This window comes from Pipistrellus hanaki (assembly GCF_964339955.1).
Source record: "Pipistrellus hanaki genome assembly, chromosome: 4".
Classification (NCBI taxonomy): Eukaryota; Metazoa; Chordata; class Mammalia; order Chiroptera; family Vespertilionidae; genus Pipistrellus; species Pipistrellus hanaki.
The window spans coordinates 99,808,951-99,831,740 of NC_140506.1; the positions used below are offsets into that span (position 1 = coordinate 99,808,951).

Consider the following 22,790-nt stretch of genomic DNA (forward strand, 5'->3'; position numbering starts at 1 on the left):
ACTTATGTGCAGGCATATGAGCCTAACCAGTGGTCACGGACAACAGTGGGGTGGGGGCATGTGTAGAGAGGGGTTTGGAATGGGAATGGGGAGGAGGGGGAAATGAGTTCAAATATGTGATACCTTAATCAATAGAAAAATTAAATAAATAAATAAATAAATAAATAAATAAATAGCAAATGGGGAGAGGAGAGAGCACAAGGGGGAAGGGGAGAGAGAACGAGAGTCCTGGGCTGGGTCCTTTGCTTCTGACTCAGCACTTGGGCCCAAAGCACAGTCACATGCTATCATTTTAAGGACCCGCAGCAAGGACACAAATGGAGGCCCACATACTCTGTGCTTAAACATTGGACAGCTATCAACCAGATCTACAAAATATTAAACAAAATAGATTCTATTATCCAATCCTGACATAAGCTTCAGAGCACCCTGGAAGGCTGAGTCAGACTTAGAATCTGACTCTGGAGTCCTTCACTTGAAGATGAAGGCATTGTTGTCGGAGAAAAGTGGACTTCCCCCACTGTGAGTGGGAGTGGGGTTCTTGGGGTGCTGCTGGAATAAGCATCTCCAGAGGCCCTCATGGGAGGGTGGGGTATGGTAGAAGTTTTGTTTCTAACCCGTGTTTCTGCGTCCCATTTCCCTCGGTCCAGTCACAGAAGATGTGTGGCTGGGGTTTCAGTAGAGCTAGAGGCAAAGCCAGTGTCCAGAGCTTTCTCCCATACTGGGGCCCAGTCCAGTTCAGCCTCAGGCTGGCTGCAGCCCCTTATTCTATTGTGTGTGGTGCCCATGCAAGGGGAGTGTGCCCCCAACAATAGAATCCCAAGAACATCAGAGGAATCAAGAGGGTAAACTCCTTTGTTTAGGGGATTAAGAATTGCAAATGTCACATCCTTGCAGTGGCCACACCCAATCTAGCCAATTACTTGCTCCCAGGGGTGATTGACAGCAAGCACCTTCGCTACTCCCCCTAACTTTACTGGGCATGGACCTATCTTCCCTTTCCTCCTGGCCTGGTATTAGTGACTAAGTGAATCACAATGGTGTCATTATGGGGCAGCCAGCCCTGGCCTATAGCTCGCCCCCTTCTCTTTCCACCCCTGGCTCACCTGCACTTCCAGCTGCCTCACACACAAGCACAGAAACATCCAAGCTCCAGCCCCTACCAGAAAGCTCCACTTCTGGCCCCCCTTTTGGCCTCAGGGTGTGCACGCTGGTGGCACAGCCCACTCTCAGGAGCAGGCCTGGGGGAGCTAGGTGGGCCTGGAAATGAGGGGAGGCTGTTGGGCCAGGTGTTTCCAGACCCAGGATGCCTGGAACGTGATGCCATGCAGGCCTCACAAGCAGGCACATGTCTCTGGTCCTGTGGCCGCCTCACTTCACGGGCGGGCACACAGCCAGAGCCTGCGTCTCCCTGTCTGCAAGGGAATGCAGGAACGTGAGATCTGACTCTTTCAGCTTCTTAGTGGAGGATAGGTTTGCCTGCCACCAAGCTCACTGCGTGAACACAGGAAGGCGCTCAGAGCTTCTGGCCTCAGAGAAGAGACAAGGTCCACCAGGATGCTTTAGCTCTTGGCTGCTCTGCATGGCCAACTCGGCGGTGCACAGAAGATGATGCAACCAATGGTGGCGATGCCGAGGAGGGTGACGACAGAGGCCGGTGTTTGCTGAGCATTCGCTCAGTTGGGCTCTGTGCCAACTGTGATTGGATCCTCACACCTCTAAGCTGTAGCCCTTTGGTACTGGCCCTCCAGCAGAGAAAAGACCTGAAGTGCTAAGATAGCCCACCAGTCACTGGGCAGCAAGCGGGAAAGACAGGACTGAACTCAGGCATGTGGGGTTTCAGGGCCCTCAGGCTTTCCCGCTGCCTTGGCGTCCTCTGGAGAGTCCACCTCAGAGGTGACTTTGAGCCTAAAAATCAAAATGTGTGTTAGCAAATATTGGCCTTGATTACAGAAACCTCGAATAACGCCCTCTGATCCTGAGTAAGGGTACGCTGCACAGAGTGTCCGCTGGGCCAGCTCTCAGGCTGAGCTCGAGTGCATTCGGACACCCTTCCCTCTGGCCAATCTTCTTTAGGACTGAGGATTCCCAGTGGTCAAAGTTCTGGAGACAGGGCTAGGAACCCTCGGGAAGGGAGAGCGGGCCAGAGGGAGCGCGTGCGTCCTGGTGGTGGAAGAGGGGGCTGGCTTTTGTCTCTCTCTCTCTCTCTCTCTCTCTCTGTCTGCCCCGCCAGGTGGAAGGCTGGGCGGCATGGTTTGAGGACCACCTGAAGAAAAGGCTTTTCAGATCTGAGGTGGCTGTAAGAGAAGAGAGGACTCTGCGTGGTGGCAGTGTTTGGACACATGAGATTCCGGGCTGAGTGAGGAGAGGTAAGATCTGGGGCTCGGGGTGCGGGAGAGAGTGCTCTGGGCAAGGCTCCCGGACGGTGTGCAGGCAGTCACGGAGCACGCTTTGGAATACAGCTTTCGAGGCAGAACCCAGTCCTATCGAATCCAGTCTCTCAGGGGGGCTACTCGTCAGCGGAAGGTTGGCCTGACTCAAAGGGAGAACGATCCGAAGCCATGTCTGGGCTCACCTCTGGAGAGGAGACAGGCGTGGGGCACTGAGCTGAAAGCAAGCACTGAGCTGGCAGTGTCACCTGGGCAGGAGGGAGTCACCAAGGCCTGTCAGGTGTCACAGCACCAACTACAGAGGACGCTGTGCTTCCACCACATGGCCCATCCTGCCGATGACCCAGACTCCCAGCCTAGCTCCGTGTGCTGTGCACCCGCCCCCTCAGCTCCAGGCAAGGAGAGCAGGTCCCACACCGCCTGCAGCAGGCAGCCCTGGCTGAAGAAGGCCACCGCAGCTTGCTTTGTTTTTAATGTATTTTTATTGATTTTTTACAGAGAGGAAGAGAGAGGGATTGATGAGAGAGAATCATTGATCAGCTGCCTCCTGTAAACCCCCTATGAGATGTGCCTGCAACCAAGGTACATGCCCTTGACGGGAATCAAACCCAGGACCTTTCAGTCCGCAGGCCGATGCTCTATCCACTGAGCCAAACCAGTTTCGGCTATGCCACACTTTTATAAAAGGAATGATTCATGACGACTTGGATGGTACAAATCCCCACCTACCCACCAGCTGACCTTTCTTTTGTTGTTGTTAACCCTCACCTGAGAATATTTTTCTATTGATTTTTAGAGAGAGTGGAAGGGAGGAGGGCAGACCCACAGAGAGAAACATCAATGTGAGAGAGACATATTAATTGGTTGCCTTTGACCGGAATTGAAACCAGGACCCTTCAGTCCTTGGGCTGATGCTCTATCAACTGAGCCAAACCAGCAAGGGCCCAGCTGACCTTCTTGAACTGTGTACCTGCCCACGGCTGAGGCCCACAGGGTCTGCCTGGGAGAGCAGTCAGGGCTGAAGATGTGGACCTGGAGGGCAGCCACCAAGCACTTTGTCAGAAAAGTTTGAGGTTCTTTCAGAGCCCCTCTGTCACAGACTGTGCTTTCTGTGACACCGTGTCTGAAGGGAGGAGCAATGATATCAATCTATAAGGACAAATCAAGTGAGAGGACACAGCAGCAAATGAGAGACTGCAATAAGAATTGGAAGCAGGACGTGGCCCAGCAGTGGCTGAATGCCTGAAGCAGGAAATGCCGCCTGCTTCCCAAGAATATTGAAATGGCTCAGTACTTGGAGTGTCAGGTGCTGGGATGAGGTTCAAGGAAGAAAGACGTACAAGGCTGAGCAGCCGGACTCCTAGGCATTCCTTGCCATGCACACAGCAAGGAAGTTGTGCTTCATTCTAGACACTGATTCTATAGACCAGTGTTTCCCAAAGTGTGGTACGCGTACCCCCAGGGGTACGGGAAGAGTTTGGTGGGGATATGCACTGCACCGTGCTTAGCTGCGCCTAATTCTACGTTCTCATGAGTACGAGGGGTACTCAGCATTACGAAAATTATAGAAGGGGTACACATATGTCAAAAGTTTGGGAAACACTGCTTTAGACCAATGGACTAACATGTGCTCCTGACAGGAGGCCCCGCACAGAGCCGTGGGAAGGAAATGTGTATTGGTGTGAACCAAGGGGAAGAAGGTTAAAATCACCATCTTATAAAGCGTGGGGCTAAAGTAAGCTTACAGTGTGAGTACACAAAACAGTTAATTCTTGTATTCTTATTTACTAATTATTATATTATTTTCCACATGAGCAACTGTAAACCAACTTTTGCCTACCCCTGTATAATAAGGATGTACTCATGGGTCCCATTCCAGCGTCTTCTCATTCTTCTTCATGTTTGAATGAGGCCAGTTCCAAGACTGCTAGCTGCTTAGATCAGTTTGGGGACAGGGTGGAAGGCGAAGATTTGGGCAGTTGGCAGTTTTTTTGGGGGGGTTTTGTCTCAAAATAATTTTTATGAGGTTGACAAGTCTTTAGCCCCAGGGGTGGATCATCTCTCTAAGTGAGATGAGAAGCCACAGAGAAACAGAAGGACCCCTTTAAGGGTTGAGTCGACTTTAGGAAGACCCATTGGGACTGTATCAATCAGTGTCTACTCAGGAAAACAGAACCACTCTAGGTATTTCAAACACAAGTAATTTAAAACAGGAGATTGGTTCCAATAGTGATGGAGGGTGGGAGGAGCCAAAAGGGAAGGATGCAGTTGCCTAGCAAGTAGCACTCAGGCTGCAGACACCAAGGGGGTGGTGATGATACCAGAGCCCATGACTGTTACATCACTGACTGCTGGAGCATCTGTTACTGTTACTGCTGCCTCAGGAACCACAGCCACATCCACTTTGCAGGAAGCTCAAGGTCACACTCCCACTAACACTGCAGGATCCTGTCTGAGAGGTGCAGGGTCTGTTACTCCTGTGTGTTTTGTGCTACTGAGGCTACAGAAATGCCCACTTCAACCTCCATGCTACATGAACAAGTAATTTGAAACCTACACCTAGCCAACACTGCAGCTGCTGCTAATGCCATGTGAGCTAATTCTAGGAGAACATGGTCTCTCCCCTCCATTGGTTGTCAGTGTCCAGCCAGCGCCTCCCATTGGGCAAACCTAATTGAAAAGCAGCTGGCAAAACCAAAATAGCTAGCCAGGGATACTGGAGAATGTCATTTTCAGGTTCCCTGCATCTTGCAATCCAAAGGGGAGCATGGAAGAGAGGGAAGAGAAATGAGAGGGGGGAAGACTGGGAGTGGCTATTGGAGGAATTAGGTGAGAAAGGACAGTGGCTTGGACTATGATGAAAGCAATGGAGGTGGTGAGAGGCAGTCAAATTCTGTATATTTTTTAAGGTAAGAATCAATAGGATTTGCTCACAGATCAAACATGGAGTATGAGAGAGAGAGAGAGAAAGAGAGAGAGAGAGGCTAACTCTGGATTCTTCTTGGATTGTTCTTGGTCTTAATGAAAGATTAAATTCCTATGCACTTGGATAATTAAGAGCATGATAAAAGCAGGTCTTAGGAAGTAGGAAGTTCAGTTGTGGACATGTTTAGTTTGAGATGCCCACCCATGAGACATCAGGTGGAGATGCTGAGTAGACAGTTCAGGGAAACAGAGATACAAATTTGAGATGTAGTCGTATATAAGTGGTATATAAAGCCATGGGACTTATGATGTCACTATGGTTGATAAATAAGTGATGATGCCCAGGGACTAATTCCAATGATTCTCCAAGATAAAGGTCATGGAGGCAAACAGAAACCATGGAAGAAGGTTGAGAAGAAGCAGGGGGGGGGGGGGGGCGGGGTGTGTGTGAGAACACCAGAAGAACATGGCATCTTGAAACCCCAGTAAACAAAACCTTTTAAGAAGAGTGTCAGTTGTGTGCTTATAGGTCAAGTTCAGCGAGGACTATGAATTGACTTGAGATTAGCACTGTGGACATCATTGGTGACCTTGAGAGGAACGGTTTTAGAGGAGAGGTAGGAGCATAAGTGTGATTGGAATGGGCTCCAAGACGAGTGGAGAGAAGAATTTGGAGGCCCTGGTGAGTAGAGATCCAATGCCTCCCCTCATGCTGCTGAACTGTATGTTTATCCCTATGTATCTGTCCAGTAAGCAAATGCTGGACAGCCACGCTCTTGAGGAGTTGAGCTTTGTGTGTTGATGGGAAGGGCCCAGTGGAGAGGGTTAAAGCTGGATTCAGGAGGAAAAGGGAAGGACTGCTGGAGTCGCATCCTTAAGGAGACAAGAATGGACTGGATCTAGTGCACAAGTGGAGGGGTTGGCTTTATTTAAATCAAGTCATTACCAGGAGGAAAATCAAACATGTGAACGTAGCTCCAGGCAGGTGGGGGAGGTGGTGGTAAAAGCTCCCTCCCAGTTGCTTCTGTTTCCCAGTGAAGTAGGAAGCTGATGAGAACAGGAGAGATGTTAGAGGTGTGAGAAGAGGAGAGAAGGAACTACATCCGGAATGGGACCTCGAAGCGGCCAGGGAACTAACTGTAGGATGATTGCAAGGAAGTGTTAAGGGTCCACTTGAGATTAGAAATGATGAGTTTTGAGTGATTTTGGTCATCATGCCTGTGCATTTGCTGTGTTCAGCAGTGTGGGTGTAGGCACTGGGCACTGGATGGGCAGAAAATTGATTTTAAGCAAGAAATACAGCACAGTGAGAGAGTGCTAAGGGAGTTGATGATATAAACAACAACAAAAAATGAACATCCTGTTTCTCCATGAGTTTAGACTGAGTAAAGAGGGAAGAGAGTTCAGCAAGGCAGTGCTCAATAAACAGATTCACCCCTTTCAGACAAGTTGCTCTAGATCCTCATGACTACAATTGTTGTCCTCCAGGTAAATGGGGTATTTGAGGGTCTTCCCTATATATTTAACCAACAAGCAATGCTGGACACTTGTCATGAGCTCTCTTACTTCCCTAGAATCATTTAAAATATCGGGGAGATAAGCTGGAAACAAAGCCAGAGCGGTCTTAAGTGATTATGGAGAACAGAGATTGATTTTATTCTATTGCCAATAAAAATTTCAAGTAGGTTGAAAGATGCATATCTAGTTGAAAAGTACATATGTGTATCAATCAAAATGGCTTAAATCCAGATGATAATTTATCGATGGGTATCATTTAAAAGTTTGCAGCCTAACAATGGCTAATGTTTATTGAGGGCGAATTGCTAGCCAGGCTCTGATGAAGAGCATTGCATCTGTTATCTGTGTAATCCCAGCAGCAGAGCCAGGATCGGAGGCATCTGCTTCCAGAAAATGCACTTCTAACCACTGCACTCTTGAGGAGATCTTCAGGCAAAGCTGAATCCAGGGATTCGGACATTATTCACAGGACTCAGTCTTTCACTCTCACTCTGCTTACTCTGTTGAATGAATTCCCATGCATGTCAGGCCCCCACCATTCATGACAGCTCAGGCTTAAACGATCCTTATATTTAGCATTTCCAGAGAAAGTCATTTTCCTCTTAAGAAAGTACTAGATCTACATCAGTCTGTTTATAATGTTAGAAAATAGATTCACAATATTTTTAAGTAAAAAACCCTCACGGTTTACAAAACGGTAGATATGGGCTGACCCACAGATAAATACATTTACAATTGGAAAGATATAAATAAAACACTAACAATCGTTATTTCTGAGTGTTATGATTTGGGGGACTATATTTTATTTTTGCTTCTCAGTATTTTCATTTGTTCCTACATTAAGAATATGTTATCTGTATGATAAAACTATTGAAGGTAAACAAAAACTCAATAACAGCAAACAAAAGTATCCCTCCATTCTGTTCTCTCAGGCTAGGTCCTTTCCCTCTCATCCCATCCGGTGCCGCTAGGTTCTGTGTCTCGGGAAATGGATAAATCGGGGGTGGCAGCACCCGAGTGACAGTCTTACCTGCTTCCGTTTGGTTAAAGCCGGGAAGAGGAGGAGGAGTACCCCAGGCCAGCTCTGCAGCATTAGTACTTATTTATTTATTAATCCTCACCAGATGATATTTTCCCATTGATTTTAAGAGAATGGATAGGAGAGGGAGAGACAGAGAGAGAAACATGAATGTGAGAAGAGACACCTCGGTTGGTTGCCTCCTGCATGCCCTGGACCAGGGCTGGGAGCCTGCATCCGGGGTACATGCCCTTGGCCAGAATTGAGTTTGTAAACTGATGCTCTATCCACTGAGCCAAACTGGCTAGGGCTCTGCCATATTATTGAACATGGGAACAGGCTCAGTATCTTTCCTGACACTGTAAGCACTTAGGTCCATTTTGAAATGGAATGTTAGTTCTTCCTGGCAAGCCCTTAGGAGGTAGCATTTAGGGATGCATCACGAAGGAAAGAAGACACGTAAACCACGGGGGTCCCCACTGAACATGCAGCCGAACTCCAGTACCAGGCTGATTCGGAAGTGGCTGTGTAGTCCCTGCCCTAAGGAGTTTCCGTCACATTAGGAAAGCAGGGCAGTCAGATAGCGTGGACTAAATGATGCCGAGCAAGGTGGGCTCCATGGTGCTGACCCCAGGGGAGACATGGCGAGAGCTGGTCGCCAGCCTCCGCGCTCCTGCTCAAGCACGGACGCCCCATTCTCCAGCCTGCGGCGCACACGAGAACATGGCAAATCCACCCGCTTCAGACCGCTTCTTAATTCCTCAAGTACAGATCGGAGTAATCCCCGCCTCCTGGCATGGGGAGAGGATTAAACTGGGTAATGTATCTAAATGCTTAGCCCAGTACCTGCAGCTGAGAAAATGCGCAGTAAATGGCACCTACCATTATTAGAAGTATGTTCGTGAATAGCAGAAGCAAGCCAACATGGAGATGACAAAACGTTTGGAATCTTACAAAGGGCTTCAAATGGCCCCTAATCTTGCAGATCTGGTTCTTTCTGCAAGCAGTATCTGGCTTCTTGAACCTTTGCCCTGTGATTTTGTCCAGAGTAGAGTGCACTAGCATGTACATGTGATTTTGTCCAGAGTAGAGTGCACTAGCATGTACATGTGATTTTGTCCAGGATAGAGTGTACTAGCATGTACATGTGATTTTGTCCAGGGTACAGAGTGTACTAGCATGTACCTGTGATTTTGTCCAGGGTACAGAGTGTACTAGCATGTACCTGTGATTTTGTCCAGGGTACAGAGTGTACTAGCATGTACCTGTGATTTTGTCCAGGGTACAGAGTGTACTAGCATGTACCTGTGATTTTGTCCAGGGTACAGAGTGTACTAGCATGTACCTGTGATTTTGTCCAGGGTACAGAGTGTACTAGCATGTAAAATCATCTTGCCCTCCTCCCAACCTCCCCGCAATGTGGAATGGGCTGTCGCATCCTCCTGGCTCGGATGGGAACTTGGCACTTCACACAACCTGCAGACCACATGGCTCCAATTCACAGTCCTTCGCTTCACCAGAACCACCCTCTTTGGAACATTTTCTCACATTTCACAGAACTCAGCTCGAGAGAGGAAGATGTGAAACTTACATTGACTAAAACTGAATAATAAGGCTTGACTGGTCCAACGACTTCAGGAAAAGAAAATGTCCTTGTTTTATAATTTTCAAATTCAAGGTCTGGAATGCAGGGTGTCAGAGTGAGAAGGGAGATGGTGATAATGCTGATGCACCAGAGACAGGCCCTCGGCGAGGGAGGAGCAGTGCCTTCTGAGATGCCGTTCTGACACTCCAGCTCCTCAGCCCTGCGAGCTCTCCCAACGTTCTTTTCGGTATGAGCTATTCTGAATTCTTCTTTTTGCTTACATTAGCCAGTTTCCGTTTCTGCTGCTTGCAACTCAGTAACCCTTACTGATTCCTAAATAAATGGGAGGGGCGGGAGGTGGGGGCAGGTATGAGTGAGAAGGAAATGAATAAGGAACAAAGAGCAGCAGAGAAAATGGAGAAAGCAGCTAGATCCTATGACTGCTTCACATTTTGAAGGGTTCCAGTCCTCGTCCAAACGTATCCTTTAAAGCAAGCCTCCTCCCCACCTCCACCGTCTCCCATGAAAATAGTCCCTGCTCCTTGTTACTGATGTGGCTACTGCTTTGGCATTGGTCAGGACTCGTTCATTGCAAGTAACAGAAAGATAACTAATCAGTTGAAGCAAAAAAGCGCAGGGACCATGCTTCTGGCGCAGCTGGACGTGGCGCTGACAGGGTGCTGTCTGAGCCCCACCTTTCAGTCCGCTCTCCTCTGTGATTGTTCCAGTCCCGCTCCCCCTCCTGCTGGCGAGGTGGCCACCGGAAGCTCCAGGCTCACTTTGTACTAGCTCATCACCTCAGACCAACAGCGTTTCTCTTTTCCAACAAAAGTCCTGTGGCTGATGCTCACTGGAGGCCTGAGTTGCTTTCAATAAAGTATGATTAGAAAATTATAGTTGTTCGGGCTTGGTCATATGCCTGCCCTTGAACTAGGATCAACCCACACAAACCACACAGGAGAAGAATGAGAGCAAAGCTTTTCTCCAGGAACATCACTTTTCTTGGTTCTTTCTGGATGACCCAATGCCCACGTTAGCCAGGTAGCGAGCCACACAGAGTGAATTCTACAGTCCGAAGGATCTCCATAGGCTTTGTTCTCACCAACCGAATATAAGTGGCAGCAATGGATACAGCGTCCAGGAAATGTCCTCAGAGGGATGTGCCATGTCCTTCTCTGTCCTTGCTTCCTTGCCTTTGTCCGGAATGCGGTCTCGACGGCTGGAGGTGAATAAGGCGCCTGGACTACCGGCCATGTAGGAATGGAGGAGACACGTGTTGGAGCTTGGGTCCCTAACACTGGAGCCACCAGCCCTGACTCACCTTCACCTTCTCCCAGGTGGTAGAAAAGGGAACAGGAGTGCCTTTGACAAACCATAACCCAACATAATCCTCCTCAATCCTTCCAAAGGAAACTCATGGTGCTGCTATGAAAAGGGGTGCGAAGTACTAGGCAGGCCTGTCCCCTGTCTTACTCCTGAGACACTCTGCCTACCACATGGTCGTTACTTTGGGTGGAACTTTGAGGACACAAAGCTGCTGGCTCTGGTGTATTAGAATACCGAGAACTTCAGAGTGTACACATTCAAAGGAAAACTAAGTTTAAAACGAAGCCAAGCACAGAGTTAAGAGAAGGAACTACAATCATTTTTCCCCACTAAGATCAAAATGCTGGTCAGAGTGAGTTAATCTAGATTTAACCTTGTAACTTTAAGAATGGAGGGCAGAAATAGCATGTTTACTTGTGAAAGTGCCTATTAGAACCCTTTTCAACATATCTGTGTTGACATTTTTATTTACAACTTTAGTGAGGAATTAAATTGTAATCAAACACAGATATGACATGATGCCAATAGAAGGGTTGTCTTGAATAACAGAACCATAGAACTACACATCAAAACCCAAAGAGGTTTTTGAAGTTAATCTTGACTCCCCATTTTACTGGTGAGAAAACTGAGGCTCGGAGAGGTCAACCAACTTGCTCCAGGTACACCTGGAATCAAGGGTGAAGCTGTCTGGATTCAATCTTCCTACTTTCTCTTTTTGAATAAATGAAAGCTATATCATGATTCAAGATTCAAGTAGACTTTTAAAAAAACACACACAAAAAAAAACTGGAAGCAGTGAGCTGATGAGACCAGCTACAATGCAATCAGGTCAAATGTGTAAGGACCTACATGCTCGGTCCAGAAAAGCCCACTGTCCAAGCACAGTGTGAGCTGATGTGCCTTAATCAGCAGCACTTGTAAGAAACATTAAAGATGTGAGTTAGCTGCAGGCTTGAGGTGCCAGCAGTGTGATGGGGCTGCAAGAAAGAGATAAAGCAGCCATAGAAACAGTTTGCAGAAGACAGGTCTGAGTCCTGTGAACCTTTCGATCTATACCCGTGATTCCTCCCTCAGTCCCAGGTGTCAAGAGTTTAGAAATGATCTAGACAAATTAGTTGGGCTCTAGGGTGGCATTACAGGGGAGTAGTCAAAGGAAGCGAGGGAACTGCAAAGCACTGTAACAGAGTCATGCTGCCTGGCCCCACCCCAGCTGTCAGTGACTGAGGATGTGTCCATTAAGCCTGGATCTCACTGTCCATGAATGAGAATGGATAACCCTGTCCCTTTGCAGGTAACGGAGGTAATGCATGTCATGTGATTTGCACATTACTGGCACAAAACAAGCACTCCATTAATGTTAGCTACTATCGGGATTAAGGAAGCAGAGTGATGTAGGAAAATGGTAATAACCTAATAGGCTGTGATGAATATTAAATGAGTTAACACTTGCCGAGTGCTTGAAAGAAACTTGGTAGCAATTATTATCTGCAATAGAGGGACTGACCTAAGATTTCCATGGATGGGCCTGGTTTAGGGGCAAAATGTACCCTGACAGGCTGTGGTCCACAGAGCCTGATCAGAAGGATGCTCAGAAGAGTGTGTGTGTGTGTGTGTGTGTGTGTGTGTGTGTGGAGGGGAGGGGAGGGGAGGGAGTGAGGATGGTCACTCAGATATTCTATGGGGGTACTCACTTGACCACCTGGGAAGGGTGGCTTGGCATTGTTATGGACTGACAGCTGCTTTCTGGGCCATGGTCCTTTAGGCCTGTTCTGATGACCTCTGAGTAGGGTGGTCACTCAAGCTTGCTCTGGTCATGGCCACTGAGGCTTGCCTGGAGGCAGACAGAGAAATCATTCCAAGTGGGGTGCTCCTAAGTCATCCCCTCTCTTCCCTTCTCCCTGGGCCAAGGCGGGGAGCAAGTCCCTAGTGCCCTGGACCTGAGACCCCATGGGAGCCAGGACAGCTACAGCAGTCCGCCGCTAGGGGGCGGCCGCTGAGAGGAGCCCGCCCGCGCGGAGTCCGCTCCTTTGGGGTCCGCGCACCCCCACGCCCAGCGAGAGGTGGAGTGACTGGGGTGGGGCGCACGCTCCATGGTGTGAGACAGCCAGCCGCGGGTGTGAGTCAGCGCGTGGGGGGAGGACGGAGGAGCTCCCTGAATAGCCACGGATTCACACTCCCGCTCCGCTCCTCCCGCGTCCCGTCTAGAGCCTGTGTCCCCGTCTCGCGTGTCCCCTCCTGCGCGTGTCCCCGCGGACGCACGGTGCCTGGGCCCCGCTCCGAGTCTGTCCGGGGAGGGGGGAGGGAGGCAGTGTCCTGTGGTTGTCTGTGCAGGTTAGGGGCTTTCTTCCTCCCACTCCACGTGGGTGCGGGTGTGTCCCAGGTGTCCCTGCCTGTGCGCGTGTCCCCGCGGAGGCTCCGCTCACAGGGCAGAGGCTCGGTCCGCGGCCGCGTCTGGCTCCGGGTGCGGCGCCATCTCCACTCAGCGCCCCCCACCCCCGCCCCGGCGTCCGGAGGCAGCGCGTGGGGTGCGGGCCCCTGAGGAGCAGGTGCCCACCCTCCCCACACCCGCTGGCAGGGCGCCCCGGGTGCGGCGGGGCAGGCGGTGTGCCCGGCGGACGGAGGGGCGGGCCAGGTCCCGGCGGGCGCGGGCTCGGGGCCGGCGGCTGACGTCAGGCGGCTCCTTAAATAGCGGCGGCGCCGCCGCCTTCCGAGGAGCGGAGCCTCCGGAGCGGCCGCGCCAGCGCCACCGAGCGGCCGCCGCCACCCCGGCGGGCATGGGGCTGCGGGCGCCGGGCGCGCTCCCAGCGCTGCGCGTCGAAGGGCCGGGAGGCGCCGGGAGCCCAGCCGCCTAGGACGGCGCGATGTGGGAGGCGCTGCGGCCGGAGCCCCGAGCATCGCCCGCCGCCCGCCCCCCGGGCACGGTGCGCGCCCCGCCGGCGGCGCCGGGCAGAGACGGCCGCCCCGCGGCTGACCCGCGTGGCCCGGGCGGCGCCGCCCGAGCCCTCTAGGCGGCCGCAGGGCCGGAGCTCGCCGCCAGCGCCCTCGGAGACCATGCCCCCCGGCGCGGGCCCAGGGAGCCATGGCCCTTAGGGTCCCGGGCCGCGCCGGGCCGCCCCAGGCGCGCAGGGCGCGCAGGCTGCTCTTCGCCTTCACGCTCTCGCTGTCCTGCACGTACCTGTGCTACAGCCTCCTGCGCTGCTGCGACGGCCGCGGCCGCGGCCGCCTCCTCCGCGCGCCCCGCGGCCCCCGCGCGGCCGTCCCGCCCGCGCCCCCGGAGCCCCGGCCCTGCGCCCCCCCGGGGCCGCCGCCCCGCGCACCCGCGCCGCGCCCCGCGGCTTCCAGCCTGTCGGGCTCCCCGAAGCCGGGCACCAAGCGGCTGCCCCAGGCCCTGATCGTGGGCGTGAAGAAGGGGGGCACGCGCGCCGTGCTGGAGTTTATCCGCGTGCACCCGGACGTGCGGGCCCTGGGCACCGAGCCCCACTTCTTCGACAGGAACTACGGGCGCGGGCTGGACTGGTACAGGTAAGGGGAGCCCCGCCCCGCGCCTGCTTCCCTTCCTCCCCCGCCGGTGCTCAGAGCCGCCCCGCCTTTTCTCTTCCCTCCATCCCGCCGTGTGTGTGTGTGGGGGGGGGGGGGGGTGGGGTGGGGGGAGGGCGGGGAGGGTCATCCAGAAGTTCCGTCTCTTCTCTGGACACGCGGTTTCTGGGGTGGCAAAGGGCCCCTGTCCCTGGAGGGAAGGGAGGGCTCTCGCCAACCTCAGGGCGGCGGCGGGCGGCGGGCTGATGGGTCCAGCCTTTGGGATGGAGCGCGGTGCGCAGGGGCGGGCAGGGAGGACGCTTCTCACGGCCTCCTGGCCTCCGCGGGCCTTCCTGGCCTCTGAAGGGCCCTGAGAAGGACGGAAAGAAGAACAGGAGGACTTTTGCGACAGGGCTCTGTGCTGGGGGGTTGAGGGGTCCCCTCAGTTGCAGCTGGATGAGCGAGGGCATCGCGGAGGTGCCGGGTGAGGACGCTCCTTCTGCAGGCTCACTTCCAGCCGCAGGCTCCTGCTTTGGCGGGGCTCAGAGCCCGGGTTCCTGGTCTCCCACAGGGAGAGGATGCCTGGGTGTGAGGCTTGGCAAATTCCTAAGACACTTTGAGCCTCGGGTGTCTCCAGCGTCACACGGGGCGCAGAAGCAGTGTGTGCCCTCTGGCTCCAGGCCTTTCTCCTGCTGTGTGGTGCCACCCTGGGTGACGCCTCTGCCGCCGCCAAGGTGGGCGTTTGGGATGCTGTGAGCTCTCAGACGAAGATCGGCCGGGTCGTAGGGGCAGCCAGTCCACTCCTCCGTGCACTGCTGAGGGTGAGAGTCACCCAGGTTGGTGGGTAGCCTGAAGCTTCTGGAAGGTGGCAGCTGCCGCTGTTCAGTGTCCATTTACCTCCCAAGCCCTGTTTGGTGCTGAGGGGCAGGCCTGGCCCATGTGTTGGCTAGCGGGGAGTCCTGGGGGTGCTATAATGTACAGGTTCCCCGTAACACATGGCTCACAGACTTCTAGACACCCCCCTGACCCTGTAAAGACTTTCTAGAAAGGTCTGCCTAGGATTGGAACTGGGGAGGGTAACACGGTACCTGCACAGTAGCTGAGGCTAATTTTTAAAATGTGTATAAAAGTAAACCCATTAGGAAGTAGAAAGTCCTAAGTATATTGGGCAAAGGACAACTTTATTAGAAGGACCCCACGAAGCTCATAATAGGGGGCCCTGGGTTTGCAAGAAGGGGGGCAGCGGGCTGACTGCCATCTTTGCCAGTTAGCCTCCAGTGGGCACGGTTGTGGGAGCAAGGGTGGCACATTTGCCATCCTCGGGAGACAGGCAGGCCTGCAGTCTCTGTCTCCGGGAGAGCCCGCTGGGATGGTGGGCCGGGGTGGCTCAGTGGAATGGGGTGGCCCAGAAAGGCAGGTCTGGTGCTTTCCAAGCTGTGTCCCACAGGTACCCTCTGGGCATCGGAGGCGAGCAAGGGCAGAGCCGGAGCCTGGCCCCAGGCGGGGACGCCAGTGCATGCCCGAGAGCCCTGTGTGGTCACAGCAGGGGTCCCTGGGGGAAAGGCTGGAGGTCATTGGGAAGCCCGTTGCCAATGTGAAGTGCTTTCTGTGTGGAAAAGTCACAAAATGCCGGCACCTGGCCGTTACATAGTGCGCCCCCAACCCCTGGCCCGCACAGGCGCTGCGCCCCCTTCCCGCGTCACCGGTGCCGCCCCGGGCTTCCTTCCCGGGGCCCTGTCATTCAGGGATGGCTGCTTTTTATTTTTAACCTTGGCATGTGTGACTCGAAGCCAGCTTAGCTGCGAACCTTCGAGATGGAGCAGTGCCTTTTTTTTTTTTTTTTTTTTTTTTTTTTTTTTTTTTTTTTTTTAGCACATTTGGATTCTGCTAAAATTCTCAGCTGAGTCTGGGTAGGTTTTATTTAACATCAAGCAGGCTGACAGCTCCACATCTCAGGGTCTGACTTTCCCTCCCTTCTCCCTTCATGTTTCTGAAAGAACAATTAGCCTGGGGGTCTGCTTGTGAATTGCCATCGATGCTAAGGTAATGCCATTTGGATCTGTTTCCATAATTTCTAGAACATTTCCATGTGTGTGCTTTGCCCTTCATCACCACTCAAATCGGAAGCATTCGTTGCAGAAATGAAGGGGGTTTCTGGGGTCCTTTAAAGGCCACGGCCCCACTTGATTCCTGAATTCCACAACTGAAGGGCAGGGGCCGTGACGCTGCTGCCCCCCGCTGTGTCACAGCTGTGAGATCGGGAACCCAAAGAGCTTGTGGGACAGGCTCACAGGCAAACTGAGGAAAGCTACATCCGTGGACCACAGTCCCCTGGCACGTATGTGCCAGCACGTGTGCATTCCAGCAGGTGCTCTAACCACGGCTCCCCACGGCTCCCCACCAGGAAGCCAGGGCCACTGGCACCTCGGTGATGGACTGTTTTCCAAAAGCGGAGTTGCAGAGTTCCTGGCAGTGGATCTCACATGACTTGTCCCTGCTAAGCCCCTTGGGGATAAGTTCCTGGGGCAGAGGCGGGACAGTAGGAAAACTAAAAGCTTCACCCTCAACCCAAAGGAGAGACTTTTTGCTGTGGGCAGCCAGATAAGCCAGGAGGTGACAAGCAGTGCCTGAAGGCCGGTGCCACAGCTGGAGGGACACCCTCGGCAGAGACCAGGAGGCAGAATGTGACCTTCCTTACTCTCAGCCCGAGCCCACCCTCTCAGGAACAGCCCGGGTCAGCCCCGCCCCCTGCAGTGGTACCTCCTTCAGGGATTTCCTGAGACCCCCTCCCAGAAGCTCTCCCTCACCTGCCCTTCTTACCTGGTTCCCTTCCTTCAATTTCCTTCCCACGGGGGCAGCTGGGCCTGCAGGTGGGGTCGGCTGGCTGCCCGCCTGGTGAGCAAAGTGAAACCACGCTGAGGAGGGACCGGCAGCACCTGCCAGAGGCTGGGTGGTCACCTGGGTGCTGTGATGGGAGGCAGAGTGCTCTTTCTGAATCTCCGGGTGCTGGGCATGGGCGGGCGCCTGCCTAACTCGGGGGGGGGGGGGGGTTGAAGAGTGAATGAAGCACTGTGTGGGAGTGCCTGGAACTCTGGTCCACGGAGATCGGGCAGAGTGTTACCCTGCAGCGACTGTCACCCACCCTCACTCCGCACACTCCTGCGACCACCTCGCACTGTTAGTATCAGAGAATGATTTCTGCCGGCTGCTCTCACCGGATGGGCGAGGAGGTAACTAATTGCTGGGAAACTCATTCCACGAGACAAGCAAGGGTCCTGGCCTTAAATCTCCTTTCAGTTCTGCTTCAATTTTATTTTCATTTTTGATCCCTCCCTTCGATAAAAAGTCACTTCACGTTTCTCGTTGTCAGTTTGCTCATCTTTAAAGTGGAAAGGCTGCCTGACCTGCTTCGCAGTCTGTGAGAGTCAGTAAGACGGCCAGGTGACGATCTTCCCGGATCTGAGGTTACGCTTAGCAGCCTGCCATCACCAAGGGCTGGGAGTGAGGCTGAATCGTCAGGCTCCTCATCTTTTTATTTTTTAATTGATTTCAGAGAGGGGGAGAGAGATAGATACATCCATGCTGAGGGAGAATCATTGATTGGCTGCCTCTTGCACGTCCCCTGCTGGGGATTGAGCCATGACCAGGAATCGAACCATGACCTCCTGGTTCATGAGTTGATGCTCAACCGCTGAGCCACACCAGCCAGGCCAGGGCTTCATCATTTATAAAGGGGTACGAGCTGTGCCTGGTCAGTGGTTTTTTTGGCGTCTTGGGGAGGCTGAGTTTGCGTTTTCGGCGATGGGTGGGGAGCTTCTCTAACACTGAAATGCCGGCAAGAGCAGGGCAGCGTGTGCCCCTGACGGCTCGGTGGCTGCACTGGGACAGAGAGCCGTTCTGGAAACGTTAGGCTCCCGTCGCCATGTGTGTATTTGTTCATTGTGGACGGTGTTCTGGGACCGGGTGAGACAGGAAGACACAGTATTTGCCCCAGGGGCAACGTTCACATAAGAAAGAGAATAAAAACACAGAGTAAGGTGTGTTGCTTTATCCAGCTCACTGCAGCGAAGGATTAATCTTTAAGGACAAACTTTAGGAAGGAATAAAACCGAAGGCAGAGGCCAGGGAAATAGTTAAGACACAGAAGGCTTGAAGCATCTTTAACAAAATGATTAAGACGCGCTGTTGAGGGCACAGATGCCTGGGCGGGCCCCCCGCGCACACCATTGCCTGTCCCCGCAGACTCTCCCCCGGAAGGCGTGTCGCAGCCTGGGTCCCGGAGGGTGTCGCACACACTGATTAAATGGAACCGCTCATAAATCCCCGCTCGCCTGGCAGCCCCTTCGCGGGAGCACCGGGTGACACAGCGTCCCTCCACCGCCCAGCGCTGGCCAGGCCTGGAGGGCGTGCAGAGTGGGCAAGCAGGACTGTCTTTTTGAGCAAAGGCAGCTTTGCTCCCCGGAGCTCAGAGGGTCATGGAAGAGGTTGCAATGAAATAATTAAAAAAGCACAGCTTTCCCCAACGCCTCGGTTAAGGCTGTTAGGTTAAAATGCGAAAATATCACCGACCCTGGGTTCTCAAAAGCATACCCCTCACATTTAGCATCTGACATTAGGGTCTACCTGACGATGGTGGGGTCTCAGCCTCCTGAGGGACCAGCTTTTCGGGGGGGGGGGGGGAGGGACCGCTCCCAGAGGCCGTCTGCCAGGAGACTGCTGGCGACGCCTGCTGGGCGGCCCCGCCTCTTGGGGTCTCTGCAACCAGCAGGCCTCTCTGGCCAGGGAGCTGGCCATTTGGGTGCTGATGGTCACGCTGCCCTCTCCCTGAAGGCGCCTGTCCTGAAATGAGGGAGCACGGGGGCTGACGGCCACCGATGGGTGGGGCTGTGCAGCCTGCTCTTCACAGCGGCTGGCCGCCAGCTGCTGCAGGTCCCCGGCCGCCCAGGGAGCGGGCCCTGTGCTTGCTGGTGCTCCCCGCACAGGCACGTGGGGCAGAATTGCCCCTTCCCGGGAGAGCCCACACCTCATTCCCGAATGGCCGAAAGAGGGGAAAGTGGCCGAAAGTTGGGGGTCCCCGAGGGGCCTCTGGACGGAGGCCTGAGGGCCAGGGGGGTAAGTGCGGGCTGAGTGGGGCTGGAGGGTCTGAAAGGTCACCCGGCCAGCCTACCACTGGGACTCACGGTCCTCCAGGCCCACCTGGGCGGGTCCTCCATTGAGCTGTCAAACGCCCACCATGGCAGGCTCAGTGCCAGGCCTGCTCCGCCACCGTTCTCTCGGCGGGCGATGGCAGTGATGGGCAGAAGTGCTCTGTAGCCCTGGGCAGCTTGACGAGGTGGAAAGCCACCAGCGAGGGGAAATGACAGCATTTAGAGGGAATTGCTGCCCATCACGCCCACAGCCGGGCGGCAGGGGTGCTGCCATGCTCTCCCAGGGCCAGGGCAGGGGCGGTGGTTCCTGCTGTCCACCTCAGTTTCTCCTCCAGCTGCAGCCAGAGGCACGCACAGGGGCTCCGCCGCCAGCTCCAGGCGAGAGAGCTGCTCTGCCCGGAAGAGGCGCTCTGGGCTCTGGGCAGGCAGGCTCCCCTGCCCCTGGCAGCTTCAGACGCCCTGGTGCTGCCTTCCTGATCCCTGCCCACCTGGCCCGTCCTCTGTGGTTATTCTCTTACTACCACTGGGTGAGCTAACACATTCAAAATTGTAATCTTCCCATACAGAACGGGATCATTTCCTTCGGTGTATATACCTTAGAATAGAAACAGTGGTCTCCTAATGCAACTCCAGGAGTGACCGAGGAGAGCTAATGAAACTGCCCTGGTTCCCTCGAGTCCGCCACGCCCCCTTTCCCGGCCACTCCGGTCCGTTTTGTGTGCCCTCTCAGGTGTAAGCACAACACACATCGTGCAAATATAGTTAAAATGCATATTTTTAAAAACAGCCTCATTTGAAAACCATCCTAAATGGAAAGCCAGTGTTACTTAGAAAATAATCGTAAAAATAAATAGATTGAAAACAAAGCAGTGCTCTTGGATGTTGCGGCCTGAGGAGGCCGAGAGGCCCAGGCCTGCCTGCCTTGTTTAAAGGAGTTGCTTCGGAAAGACCAGTCAGAGCAGTTAAAGAAACACCAGCAATGCCAGGCGCGCCCCGTAATCAGCAAGCGTGGGAGTGATGTGGGAAAGCTGATGAGGTTCGGCGAGGGGCAGTAGGTCTTTGTGGAACCTAAAACACCGGGATGGGTGCACGCCAGCCCCAGGGAGCCGGCTGGAGTCTGCAGAAAGCCCAGCTCAGTGCAGCCCGTTCCCAGCTTTCAGTTCTTTGATGTGTTAATGAAGAGGGAGACAAGCCAGAGGAAAACTCAGAACAAACGTGAGCATTAGGAAAAGCACGTTCCCTGGCCGTGTGGCTCAGTTGGTTGAGCATGGACCACTTAAGGGCTGCCGCTCAGTTCCCAGCCAGGGCACGTGCCCACGCTGAGGGTCCGGAGCCCTACTGGTGCTTATGGAGGCAACCCACCCACATTTCTCTTCGACATTGATGTTTCTCTCTCTGCCTCTCTTTAAAAATAAGGAACATTTTAAAAAATGTATTTTGACCTGCAGTAGTTGCGAGACAGTGGCCTTCAGAAGAGCTGGCTCCCGGCGCAGCGGCGTGGGGGTGTGGAGAGGCGGTGTGGAGGTTTCTCCGTCGCTCTCTGGTGAAAAGCAGCAGCGTCCGCTGGACTCTCCCTAGGCGGTCCGTATCGCAGGCTCAGGTTGCAGAAGGCAGCAGCAAGTTAAGGGGAAGGGGCCCGTGCCTTTTTAAAACTGATGAGGCTCATCGAAAAGAATGGCCTCCACCACCTGAGACAACATGGGTGGACCCAGAGGGAATGGTGCTGAGCGAAGTAAGTCAGACGGATGATCTCACGTATGTGTGGACTCTAATGAACAAAATAAACGGGCGAACAGAATAGAGACAGAGGCCTGGAAGCATGGGCAGACTGGTGGCTGCCAGAGGGGAGTGGGTGAAGGAGAAAGAGGCGGGATTAGGAAGGACACACTGGCAGTCACAGAAGAGCCACAGGTGAAGTACAGCAGGGAACAGAGTCGGTAGTGTTGCAGTTACTACGGATGTGCCACTTGAGTACTGGAAATATATAAATAGCTAACCACTGTGCACATACCTGAAGCTAATATAAAATAATACTGAATGTCATCTGTAATGGAAAGAGGAGATAAAACTGTTGAATGAGGATTTAAAGTTAGAAACAGCAAAGTGTGAGGCCCACGTGGTGTCTTTAAAAGCCAGGCTGCCGGGTTGCGCTCCGCTCTGCGCACCGACTGTGAGGCTGGGGCGTCCCCGGGCAGTCCCTTCATGCTCTCCACGGTGTCATCTCAGCCAGGGAAGAGGGAAGTGCTGTCCCTGGACACAGAAAGGAACTCCCGGACGTCCTTTATGTTCATTGGAAGCAACTCAAGGGCGTCTGAGAGTAGCCCCCAGGCTTGCCTCTCGTCGGGCAGGGGGCCATCGGGGCGGAAGGGAAGGCCGTGCGAGCTCAGGGTGCCCTGGCTGCGGCTCACTGCTGGGTGTGGGAGCCCCCGGGCCCCTCGGCTGGCTGGGAGCTGCCTGTGGGGGGCGGGCAGCAGAGGCATGGATGAGAGGCCCTCGAGGGAAGGACAGGGTGGCATTGCAGCAGTGATTCAAAGCGTGGGCTCTGGCATCAGATGAAGAGTGGAGACCTCAGTTCCACCTCCTGCCCGGTGTGTGTCCAGCCACCCCCCACCCCCTTGCCGTGGCCTCTCTGTGCCTCAGTCACACGGGGACATCACAGCACCTGCCACTCGGGCTGCTTCGGGGAGGACAGGCCTGAGAATGTTACCGTGCTCAGCAATGTCTGGCGTGTGGAAGGTGTCCATGTGTGTTAGCTGTCATTGTTGGTCACTGACTTCAGACTTTTGTTGAGCTAAGTGCTGAGGATCTAGAGATGAATAGGACGCAGACAATCCATTGGGCTCTACGTTGTTCGATGGGGTCATTACGTGCTCATGGAAGTTTTTACAGACGTCAGATGGTGGCAGGTACCATAACAGATAACAGGCAGAGCTATAGCAGGAGACAGAAGCACCTGCGGGGTCTGGGAACACGTCCTGGAGGAGGTGGCGTGTCACTGGGTCTCCGTGGGCAAAGAGGAGGACTTATGCAGGGGACGGTGGTCGTGTAAGGATGTTTTTTGCAAATATATTCATCCCATGGTTTCCCCTTTGCTTACAATCAAATCATAAAATAAAGTTGGTTCAGATTACTTGAGTTTGCATGCATTTATTGACCACATGCTGTATGCCAGGCACAGAGCCAAAGCCTGGGAAATGAAGATGAGAAAGAAGAGTCTCTTTAATGAGCTGAAGAAGTCCGATAGCAAGACTGGCTGAGAGAGAGCACTGCTGGACGTGGGGTCACCAAGGAGAGCCCCCTGGGGCAGGTCAGAGAGGCTGCGGGAGGCTGGAGCCCCCGCTCCAGGGGTTGCACTGCTGTGGCCG

General features: G+C 53.7%; 1 protein-coding gene across 1 annotated transcript in view; it reads left to right on the top strand.

Moving 5' to 3' along the window:
- Window positions 1-13,484: 13,484 nt before the first annotated feature.
- Window positions 13,485-22,790, top strand: part of HS3ST2 (heparan sulfate-glucosamine 3-sulfotransferase 2) — a 69,897-nt gene continuing 60,591 nt past the window's right edge. The window contains exon 1 of the mRNA XM_084882759.1: window positions 13,485-14,284. Within this exon, the coding sequence (XP_084738885.1) occupies window positions 13,842-14,284 (443 nt within the window). The 5' untranslated portion in view covers window positions 13,485-13,841. The remainder of the gene's footprint in view (window positions 14,285-22,790) is intronic.